Genomic DNA, 11,907 nt, shown 5'->3' on the forward strand with positions numbered 1-11,907 from the left:
TATCCTTGAACCAATCTAATCTGCCTCAGAGTAAGTCTGTAGTGTGATTGCATTCCTCTGTGGTAAGTCTCTGGACACAGGTGAAGTACTCACTCTGGGCATTTGGCTTTTTCCAGTATTTGCTGGAGGGTGGATGTTGTCAGATCATTCCGAGTTTGTCCCAGGGTTTAGAACATCTTCTGCACCTCTCTCAAGTGTACTGTGAGGGAACTGTAGGAATAATTTTGGCTGGGGTGAGGACTCAGTCTTACAAATGGAGCTTGGGACTCCTTTTACACAACCAGGATTTTTAAAATGTGGTTACTGTGGCTACTTCAGTCCTTTACAAGAGGTTTGTTGCTGGTATTGCCCTGTAATGTTAGCAAAGCCAAACTGACACATGTTCAGTTGTTTTCCAGCAGTTCCCAAAACAGGTCTTTTCTGTTTCTGCCAGCAGTGGTGCCTCAATGAACCGCACAACTGTAGTGGAATTTGTCCTCTTGGGACTGGCTAACAGCCGCCGTTTGGAAATCGCCCTCTTTCTGTTCCTCGTCATTGCCTATTTCTTGATCCTGTTTGGAAACTCTTCTGTCATCAGCATCACTCTTGTGAATCATTTCCTTCAGACCCCGATGTATTACTTCCTCAGGAATTTTGCCCTTTTGGAAATCACTTTCACCTCCACATTCATGCCCAGCACCCTGTACAGTCTTCTGACAGAGAGAAAGACAATTTCCCTGCCTGGTTGTTTCCTTCAGATGATGTTTTTCTACTACTTGGGTACCTGCACGTTTTTCCATATGGCAGTGATGTCCTTGGATCGCTATGTTGCCATTTGCCACCCTTTGCATTACACAGCTATTATGAACAACAGATTTTGCCTGCACCTGATCCTGAGCTGCTGGGCAGTGAGTTTTCTATTGATCTTTCCTCCCACCATTATGACTGTCCAGTTGCCATTCTGTGGTCCCAATGTCATGAACCACTTTTACTGCGACGCTTCCCTGCTGTTGCAACTGTCCTGCACAGACACAGGGCTCATCGAAGAACTGATGTTTGTCATAGCCATTATCATCCTCCTTGGTACCTTAACAGTAATTGCTCTTTCTTATGGCTGCATTATTGTCACCATCTTGCACATACCATCTTCTGCAGGTAGGAGGAAGGCATTTTCCACTTGCTCAGCTCACCTCATAGTGGTGATGGTGTTTTACAGCACGTGTATTTACCGGTACATCCGCCGGGCACAGCGAGGTGGGCAGGACTCTGACAAAGTTCTTTCTTTGTTCTTCTCTGTGCTGACTCAGATGCTTAACCCCTACATCTACTCGCTCAGGAACAAGCAAGTCAAGCAAGCTTTAAGGGAGAGCATTCTGAAGTTTTCTGGCTCCCTGAGGCAGCCGTGAACGGCGGAATATCCCATCCAAGTAACTGAACTGTTTCCCAGATGCAACATCTGTATTGTGAATTAAAGATGCTGATTGCAAATGGTTTGTGCTTTCTAGGTGTTATGTAGCTCCTTCTGTTAGCAATGAAAATATGCCAACACAGAAAGGATTTTCTAGTCTTCCGGTACCCAGCTTCAGCTTTGCCCCAGTATTTTCCCCCCTTGCTGGAATGTGTTAGCCTTAGTGAACAACCAAATCCCCACTCACACCTCCCACCCCACACTGGACAGAGCAGAGGCAGAAAAGAGGAAAAACAGAAACAAAAACTCTCATAGATTGAGATAAAGACAGAGAGATGGTTTGCTGATTTCTACCACGAGTGAAACATACTGGATTTGGGGAAAACTAACATAATTTATTGCTGTTGGGGAAGATGAAACAGGAAAGCCTTATAAATATGATTGCCTGACAAAAGATTTTGGGAATATGAAAACTATAAGCGACATCGAAATGAAGGCCACCTTTGAGATACCAAGTCTTAGTTACTGAACAACTGGAAAACAATGGTATGGCTGACTGAAGGTAATCCCCTCTTGATTGAACAATACCCTCTGCTTGCAGGCAGGTCCAAGGGTCAGAGCAGACCCTACTAGCTCAGCAGAAGGGGTCCAAAGAGTAGTTTTTAGAAGTTAAGATGTAACACTCTATGGTAATATAAGAACTCTTATAGGCTGTATGTAAATGCTATAGGATTTGTATCTTGTATTAGATTGGTTAGTGACAATTAGAATATTCGGTACAGAAGATGATTTATTGTATTGTAACCAGGACTTCACACACACTCTTATTTCTCTCTCTCTCTCTCTCTTTACTTACCCGCTTACTCTCTTGCTCTCTTGGGCCTGCTCAGAGCTGCCAGCTGCAGCTCTTAGCAGTGCCCCTGTACCCACACCCTTTGCAATAAACCACATGTTCCAAGATCTGACTTCAGAGATCCCTCGTCTCTGTCCGTCCCAACCATCCGACCCACCCCAAGCTCCTACAATTGCCAACTAAAATAGTTTAGATTGTGAGAAACAAAATTAAATAGTAAACACCTCTACTTCCCCCTTTTCTGTGCTCAAGTTTATTCATTCATTCCATTCTAGTCCTCCACTGTCCCCAGCAGTGCAGGGTGGGTGGGGAGGGTTATGGTCAATGCATCGTGTTTCCCCTCTGCTGCTTCTTTCCTCTCACACTTTTCCTCTGCGCCACTGTGGGTTCTCCATAGGCTATGGAGAACACATTGAGCTACCATTCTACAAAGCAAGTACAGAAATACCATTCTTATTAATATTTTCATTTTTAGAACTTCAGCTGCCACAAAGCTATGTTTACAATCACTCCCATGCGTATTATAACCACCAACAAAATTCCTTGTCCTCCCTCTAATTCAGTATGGGACAATCCTTGATCCCAAGGACAATTCATGGAACATTTTGTTTCAGTCTGTCCATAAAGGCATTTCCAGGTTAGGGCTAGCTTTGGCCGTGTGTAGTGAATCCAGGAATATCCACCAGTAATTTTCACAGCTGTGTGGATAGTCAGGAGAACTTGGAATGGTCCTTTCCACTTTTGCTTGAGTGGTTCTTCACTCCAAGTCTGGCTCTATACCCAGTCTCCTGGGCAGTTCGATGGAGTCGAACATCCAAGGTCACTGGTGATGCTAAAACAATAAACCTAGGCAAGGATGAGAGTGTTTTTTCCCAAAGTTTCCCATAGTCCCTCAAATTGTGACTCCTTACCACGTGTCTTTCCCTGGGTATAATTACAGCCTGACATCATCTCCCGTAGAGGATTTCATATGGGATTATTTCTCCTTGGAGCTTGGCTGAATTCTAATTCTCAGCAATACCAGAGGAAGAGCCTGTGGCCACTCAAGTGGTGCTTCCTGACAAATTTGGTCAGTGGTCTTGTTGAACCTCATGCTGTTGGTCCTTTGGACACTCACTGTTCCCACTGACTGTGGCATTAGTGTGTCCAGGTGTGAGTGTCTGCACAGAGGCCGTTTGTGTGTGCAAAAATATTTAATGTAACAAGTGACACCAGGACCCTGGAAGATCACTTGTTCCTAAACAAATAATAGAGAACAGATTGCCAATCCCTAAAACAAACAAAATAATTTACAAAAATAATAATAAGAGACAGGAGAGAAGAGAGAGAGGGAAAAGAGAGAAATGTATGATTATAATAACTAACACTGCATTCAAATGAAAAAATTTAAAAACATTTCTTCTCATTATTTCCTTCAGTACCTGTTATATTTTCTAGTTTTTTCTAGCTTTAACCCCAGCTGGAAGCTAAGCACCACACAGCCACTCACTCACTTCCCCAGGGTGGAATGGGAGGAGAATCAGAAAAAGGTGAAACAGGGCTTGAGATAAGAACAGTTTAATAATTGAATAAAAGTAAAATATAATACTAATAATAACAATGATAATAATGAAACAGAGAGGGAGGAATAAAACCCAAGGAACCAAGGGTGCACAGCACAATTCCTCTCCTGACCAATGCCCAGCCCGTCCCTGAGCAGTGACTGGTGCCTTACAGGCGTTTCTTCTCGACTTGATACATGGCAAGCAGGGAAGGTAGAAATAAGATAGTCATCACAACATTTCTGACCCTGGAATTCAGGAATATCCCAAATTGCAATCTTTTCTTTTCCTCCTTCCCTTGTTGAGCCCCATCATCACTGTGATTGGCAGTATCCTCATTTTTGTTTTGGTGGCGGCTGATAGGCACCTCCACAAATCCACGTACTTCTCCCTGTGCAATTTGTCCTGCTTAGATACCTGCTACAGCTCCACCATCCTGCCCAGGTTATTGTACAGCTTTCTGAACGAGGACAAGAGCATTTCCATTGGCAGCTGCACCCCACAGTTTTATTATTCTTTTGGTTCCACAGCAGTCACTGAGAGTTTTCTCTTATCCACGATGTCCTGTGATTGGTATTCAGCAATATCAAACCCCTTCAGTCCAGAGCTTTGTAATTTTTAAAAAAGAATTGAATTACATGCTGGTAACTCTTAACTGGCTCCACACTTTTTAGACATTTCATATTCATATTTGTTTGTAATTCTGATCTCAGCTGTTTTCAGCCATTTATGTGAACTTCAAAACCTTTCTTTTCTAGACCAAACACTGATGACAAATGCAAACATGAGTTCTACAGACATGCCTTACCCAGCATCCTCTTGCAAGGTTTATCTCACTGAGCAGAGAAGGATGTGCTAAAAGTCTAATGGAACAGAGGGCAGGCCCTGAGGTGCAACGTTTAAACCTGTATGTTTGAGTGCAGGGCTGACCCAGATCGGGGTGGAAGAAGGGAACTGGGAGTTGGGATGGCTGCTGGGTCCTGAACATGTCGGCAGTGTGTGTTGCAGTCACTGTGTGTTGCTGTCACTGTGTGTTGCAGTCACTGTTTGTTGCAGTCACTGTGTGTGTTGCAGTCACTGTTTGTTGCAGTCACTGTGTGTTGCTGTCACTGTGTGTTGCAGTCACTGTGTGTTGCAGTCACTGTTTGTTGCAGTCACTGTGTGTTGCAGTCACTGTGTGTGTTGCAGTCACTGTGTGTGTTGCAGTCACTGTGTGTGTTGCAGTCACTGTGTGTTGCTGTCACTGTGTGTTGCAGTCACTGTGTGTGTTGCAGTCACTGTGTGTGTTGCTGTCACCGTGTTGCAGTCACTGTGTGTTGCAGTCACTGTGTTGCAGTCACTGTGTGTTGCAGTCACTGTGTGTGTTGCTGTCACTGTGTGTTGCAGTCACTGTTTGTTGCAGTCACTGTGTGTGTTGCTGTCACCGTGTTGCAGTCACTGTGCGTTGCAGTGACAGTGTCTGGGCAGTGACAGTGTCTGGGCAGTGACAGTGTCTGGGCTGAGCATTGTAGCTGAAGCCTGGAGAGCAGGGTCTGTGCATCTGCCAGAGGTTTGAAAGAGCAGGCTTGGAGAGGTGGGTCCGTGGCATTTCCTTTCCACCTGCCATGTGTGTGGATTGCTGACAGAAAGCACCACCTTGGCACTTCCTGGGCACTGCTGTTTGACTTCTGTGAGGGAAGGTTGATACAGGAGAAGTTTGGGGCTTCCTGAGCTGTCTGTAATCAAGGTCTGTGAGTTCGTGCTCTAATGAGCCATGGGAACACTTTGTCCAACTCCGTTTCTGGTCTCGCACCTCGCACTGGGCTCTATTAAAGCTCCAAGTAAAGTTTGTTTCTGCTTCTGCCTGTCATTTCCTCAAGGCACTGATTTGCCATGGCTGCAAGGAACAGGGAGGTGGCACCACGGTCCTGCAGGGGCTCATTAAAATGCTGACAGCCATAATGAGCTCTGTGGTTGTTCCTCTGCCGCTCCCCGCAGCGCTGCAAGCATTGTGTGGTTAATTAGGGAGCTCCCAGCTGTGTTTCAGTGAATACCTGCAGCGTAATCGCTGTTTGTCTTTTGTTCTAATTACGCGTGACAGGGAGAATGGAAACATTTTGAAAGGGAATTAGTCCAGCTTATACCCCGGTGGGAACCAGGCAGAGAGAGGAAAATTAACTCTGTCATCAAGCAGGGAGAGGCCCGAGTCAAAGTTTGATTCATGTGCTGGCAATAAGCAAATTCCTATTCCAGCCTCTTCTTCTGTTACTGCAACCCACAGCAGTGCTAAAGGCTTTGTTTGCAAAACCTATCTCTGCTCTAATTAGCACTACCTTTACCTGCTGTACTAATTATACACAGAAACAGAAGGAATATTCATCACCATTGCAAAAGGCTTTCAAGGCCCTTTTTAATGATTGAAAGAAAAAATCTTAATTAACAAAAAACTCATATCTTTTACTCTGATCCCCCTGAGCTCCAGTTTTCTCAGGACATGAACCCTGAAAAGAACTGGTTCAGTGGGGAGATGGACAGGCGACAGAATTTTTCAGGCACAATTAGACTAAGAAATACTTAAACAAAAAATTAGGAAAAACTGAATATCTGCCTGGAGATCATGATGAGTCGTGTCACTCACATGTCTGTGCTAGGGCCTGTTGCAATACTACAAAGGTAATAGTTATAAATTAAAAGACAGTAGATTAGCCTCTTAGTTATTAGAATAGATATAAGGAAGAAGATTAACATCTTAATTATTAGATTAGATATAAGAAAGAAATTTTTTATGATGAGGGTGTCAAACAATTAAATAGGCTGCCCAGAGAAATATTAGATGCCCCATTCCTGGAAACATTCGAGGTCAGGTTGGATGGGACTCTGAGCAACTTGGTCTAGCAGAAGGTGTCCCTGCTCATTGCACAGGGGTTGAGTTAGATGGTCCCTTACAACCCAAATTGTTCTAGGATTCTATGAGTGTTTCCAGTAGCTTGAGGGAGGTGATCCTTCCCCTCTGCTCAGTACTAGTGAGGTGGCACCTGGCATACCGTGGGCAGTTCTGAGCCCCCCAGTAAAAGAGAGGCACAGATATGCTGGGGAGAGTTCAGCAAAGTGGCATGAGGTGGTGAAGGGGCTGGAACGTCTCTCCTATGGGCAATGGCTGATACAGCTGTGAGTTTTTACCCTGGAAGGGGCAGGCTGTGGTGGGATATTATCCATGGATATAAATATCTGAAGGTAGGATGTGAGTGGGAGACATACACGTTCTTTTCACAGTGGTGTGCAGTGACAGGACAAGAGCTGATGGGCACAAACTGAAACATGAGAGGCTCTGTCTGAGCATCAGGAAACACATTTTCCTGTGAGGGTGACCAAGCACTGCTACAGGTTGGCCAGGGAGGTTGTGGTGTCTCCGTGCTTGGAGATGTTCCAAAAACACCTGGAACTGGTCCTGAGCAATTGGTGCTTTAGGTGGATCAGATGACAACTGAAGGTACCTTCCCCCCTCGACCATTTTGTGTGACTCTAGGGTAGTGCCAGTGTGCAACAGAGTAGAAAACAGCTCTAATACGTGCTCTGGTGACCATCTGCACACAAGGTTTCCTGTCCCTGACTCATAGTTCAGTGGTTTGTGGAGAGTGTCTTCAGGGTGGGAAAGGCTAAGCTGGTTGCAGCACAAAGGTTTGGGTGGTGCAACCAGAGCAGGAAAGGGAGGGGTGTTGAGCAGGGATGTGGTGTTTCAGCAGAGTGGCCCCCATGAGAACAGCCCAGGGGCTGCCTTCATGCTGCTCTAACACCAGACAAAGACAGTTCCAGAGGGCTTGACTATGGACGCATCTCGGACCAGGGTTAAGCCAATCAATGAAGCTGGTGGTGCCTCTCCAAAAAAAAAATATTTGTAAAAGGGCAAAATGCTGCATGGCAGTGAGGTAAAAAAAACAAAAAAGTGTGAGAAACAATCCTGTGACCAGCAAATCACAGAAGGAGAGGGGAGTGCTCCAGGTGCTCCCTGCTGTCCTTGGGAGAGACTATGGTGGAGCAGGGATTCCCCTGCAGCCTGTGGAGAGGACCCCACTGTAAGAGATATCCACACTGCAGTGGATGAGGCCATGGGAGAGCAGGTGGAAATGCCTTGAAGGAAGTGTGACTTGTGGAGAGCCCGTGCTGAAGCAGGCTTACCCTGCAGGACTGTAACAGCCCTCCTGAAACAGGATCTTAAAATATGCCCCATCTATCCAGGCAGTTTCATCTGGAGATTTCTCCTCCTTCCTGAATGCAGCCCAGAATGAGCTCAAGAGCATGTCCAAGAGGAGGAGCCAAGTGCTGGAAGCTTAGTTAGCACTGAAGTCCTGCCACTGCTTACCCAAATGCCCAGTGGAGTGGGACCCAGAGGGCTTTAGAAGCTCATTTGCTGCTCAGGGAGAAGTTTCTCCTTGTTTTTCCTCCTGGACAACAACACTGACAACAGTAAAGGTGATTTCTGCTCAAAACTTTGGCTTGTGATTCTTCGCCTTGAAAACTGGTGGTGTCCTGAGCTGCACCAGGAGAAACAAAGCCTGTGGAGGGAAGCGTTTATTGCCTATTAGGCAGCACTGGTTAGACAGGCTCTGGAATAGTGCATCCAGTTTGGGGTCCTCCAGGATGAGAAAGGCTTAGATGAGTCTGATGGAGGTGACCGAGGTGGCCAAGGTGCTGGAAGAGCTCAGCGTATTTGGTGAAAGGCGGGGAATGTGGGAGTTTCTTGGAGAAGAGGAGGCTTAGTGGGACCTTGTGGCAGCTCTCCAGTCCCGATGGACAGGCCACTGAGAAGGCAAACACAGGCCCTGCAGAGAGGTACCTGAGAGGGGGACACTGCAATGATCACAGATTTGAGAGAGCAGAGGTTCTAAGTGGTTTTCAGGAGACTGGAAAATGGCTCTGACAAGAATGGTGCATTGACAGTGGTCTGTGCAAGTCAAATTGGTACTAGAAACCCACATGATGTCCTCTTGGATGTGGAGATGCTTCTGTTTCTGAAAGGCTGGATAAATGTTTTATACAGGCCGTTGTATCTGCCTGCTGGCTTGACTGCAAGAGGCTGATGAAGACAAGGGGGAGCATTTGCAGCATTTGGGGACTGCGACCTGTACTGCATGTCCCACCTACAATCTCTCTCAGGTTCTCCCAAAGAGTGTCATCTCCTCATTCGCACGCTCAGGGTTTGCATCCAGTTCCCAAGAAGGCTGCAGACACAAGCAAGTTTGAACATGCTTTTATTGATGGCCAGAAAGCAGAGGAGGAGCAGCAATGGGAGAAAGGGAACAAAGCTGTGTGTACTTGGGACCTGCATTTTTACCTTGCCACGGAGACTTTCCTTAGAGCAAAAGCCTGTGCCTGTGCCGTGGGGGCTTCTCTGACTCCAGTTCGGCTGCCCCTGGGAGCTTCTGAGCACCAAGAGGTGTTTAGTGCCTTATGGAGAAGGGGCACTGAGCATTTTAGTCAGAGGAGGGAGACCCAGGCAGCTCTTGGAGTGCAAACCTCCTCAGCTGTTCACGTATCCAGGGCTCAAAATACGAGATTCTGGTAAATACCTCAGGGAAGAGGCATTGTTTATGTCCATGAGAAACAATGCCATGAGCCTTCTGACCGCAGACTAATGGGCCACCAGAATCACCCTGTGTCGTGAAAGAAGTGAGAGGGGTCAGACATGCCACAGCACAGCTCTCCCTGCCTTAAGGAACAAGTTTCCTCTTCCCTCCCTCCATGTAAAGAACCTCCTCTTCCAGCCACCTCCCTCCCTCCAGACCCGGCTCTGCAGGGTGTGTAGCTGCCTCACTACTTCTCTAAGCCCATCCATGAAACAATTCAGGCCTGGAGGTTCTTTGAGATTCAAAAGCTCAAGAAGAACATAGATCTACTTTAGACATGGGGAAATATCCAAGCCATCCTAGCAAGGATGTCACAAAGAATTTACACACTGGAGCACTGGTTAGGCTGGGTAGAACATCCCCACGTAAGTAAAAAAGCAAATGATGTTGATAGTTGGGAAAATGCACCCCAATTCAGGGAGCACATCAGCTTCAGAGCTTCTGTGAGGACCCTCAGCTCATCATTCTGAAGGTCCTGGTTCATTCTGGTCTCTTTTTACTTTCACCTGAGAACCAAGATAACTATCTAGTCCCAACCTCCTCCCAAGCTTGCAGCCCAAAACAACACTTACACGGTAAGTTGCCTTTTTACCATAGTCATCACCAACACAGATCATAGACTGACGCTGGTAGTTAAGGAATTGCTGACATTTTTCCTCATTTTGCACCTTCAGTTCCACCTCCTTCATCACGTTAGTCCTGAGCCCTGTCACTGATGTCCAGCCCCAGCCAGACACCTTACATTCAGCTCCTGCTGTCACACGTTCATTGCTGCTGGGCAAGGAGAGAAGCTGCACGTACTTAGTGATCCTGGCCCTTGGCTTCAGCTGTCAGGCAGAGAGAACGTGGGGTTAGAGCCAGCAAAGGGTTGGGAACAAGTTCACAGGTCTGGGGAGGTGAGCAGGGGGAGATCCCTCAGGCAGGAGGGATGTGTTGGGCCGTACCTTCAGCAGCACAATGTCATTTTTGAAGTTAACACGGCAATAGTTGGGATGGATGACCCAGTGTCCAACACGGATCTTCTGCTGGCTCCGTTCTCGGTCACTTATGTTGTGGGCTCCCAGAATCACAGTGACCTTCGTGGTCCTGCCAGGAAACACCAACACGTTCCAGCTGCACTGGCCACAGGAACACAGCCCCCACTGCAGGTGGCTGGAGGGAGGTGATAGGTGGGATAAAGTTCCCCAGAGAGTAGCTGTCAGCAAGATGTCCTCTGCAGCCTGGGCTCCTTCCACACTCAACTGAGGATCCCTCACCACACACTGACAGAGGTGGGAGGTGTCCCATGCTGAAGACAAAGGGGAAGCAGGGAAGGGGAGACACTGGTCCCTCTTCTCCAGCAGTAGCTCTAAGCTGTGGTAGGAACCTGGAGACCACTGTGAGCATTCCTGTCCCCAAGGACACTCAGCCCCTGGCAGACAATTCCTGCAGCTCACAGAGGACAGCTCAGCTCATGGAGATCCCTGCTGTGCCTGAAGAGCACGGGGTGCTCTTCCAGCCCAGACCAGTACTGAGGCCTTTTGGGACTTTGTGAGACTGGAAAAAATCACCTGTACAAGAAAGACAAGGTCTTACCCTTCTTTATCCACACAGTGAGCTGCTGAGAGCACTGCATCTGGGCGAATCAGGAACCCTCCACAGGAACTAGTTTTTGAGTGAGTTTGAATTTTTAAATAAGCCATGTAGGGTCTGGAGTGGGGCTTCACTTCCTGTCCACCAATGATCCTTCCTGGAAGAGAGATGGGAAATGTCAATATCACATATGCTGCTATTTTCTGTCAAGTTTGGAGCTGTAAAAACGGAGAGGGTCATCCTCTAACGTCACGTGCCAATGATACCAACAACTTTCCTTCCTTGTGCTGTCCAAGCATTGCTGGTACACAATGGAGAGAAAGATATCAGCACAGTCTGGGTATGACTGACCACACCTGGCCCTGGATGACTAAAATGCCATCAAAGGGCACAGCTCTAGTCCCTGCAATGCCTCACTGGTTCCAGGCACAGTCTGAGTGAGCTGAGAGATAAGAGGAGAGAGGAAAGTAGGAGTGTAGAGATAGAGAGAAGGCAAGGCAGGAACGTTGCTTGAGATTGCCTACTCAGTGTCCATCTGTGCTTGTCTATGTGCTTGCATGTGCTTGTCTAAATCCCACCTCTGTACTCACCAGCCCCAGCCCAGGGCAGAAGGACAGAAGCACTTGTGAGCAGAAGGAGAAGCAGCATCTTCTACCACTGTGCTGATGAGCCAAACCAGTTGTTATGGCCAGGCAGGAGACAGGTACAGAATGACAACCTCTATATTTGTCATGTGGAGCTGGAACAGGAAACCTCAGCCTGGCTGCAGCTTGTGTCATTTGCTGCTTTTGTTCTTGCAACCCCCAGACTGTGGCTTGGTGTGGGGTTCATGACACATTCTATGCATTTTTGTCATGATCTTCTCAAAAAGGTGGTGAGATCTGGGCTTGTTCAGAGCACCCATAGTGGCCACAGCAGGGAGAGGAATGGTGTATCTGCTGAGTGCATATC

The 11,907-nt window shown here is 47.1% G+C and overlaps 2 protein-coding genes across 2 annotated transcripts; one reads left to right on the top strand and one right to left on the bottom strand.

The window, feature by feature from the left end:
• Positions 1-446: 446 nt before the first annotated feature.
• On the top strand, positions 447-1,385 carry LOC309582199 (olfactory receptor 6E1-like; the record flags this gene model as incomplete). The annotated part of the gene is made up of 1 exon (XM_082297237.1): positions 447-1,385. One exon carries the CDS (start codon positions 447-449, stop codon positions 1,383-1,385), a length of 939 nt encoding a protein of 312 aa, XP_082153363.1.
• Positions 1,386-9,231: 7,846 nt separating this feature from the next.
• Positions 9,232-11,604, bottom strand: LOC309582200 (mast cell protease 1A-like; the record flags this gene model as incomplete). The annotated part of the gene is made up of 5 exons (XM_082297238.1): positions 9,232-9,411; positions 9,957-10,211; positions 10,329-10,470; positions 10,960-11,113; positions 11,547-11,604. The coding sequence occupies 5 exons, from the start codon at positions 11,602-11,604 to the stop codon at positions 9,232-9,234; spliced, it is 789 nt and encodes a 262-aa protein (XP_082153364.1).
• Between the last annotated feature and the right edge of the window lie 303 nt (positions 11,605-11,907).

This window comes from Coloeus monedula (genome assembly GCF_965178545.1).
Source record: "Coloeus monedula genome assembly, chromosome: 26".
NCBI classification, from domain to species: domain Eukaryota; kingdom Metazoa; phylum Chordata; class Aves; order Passeriformes; family Corvidae; genus Coloeus; species Coloeus monedula.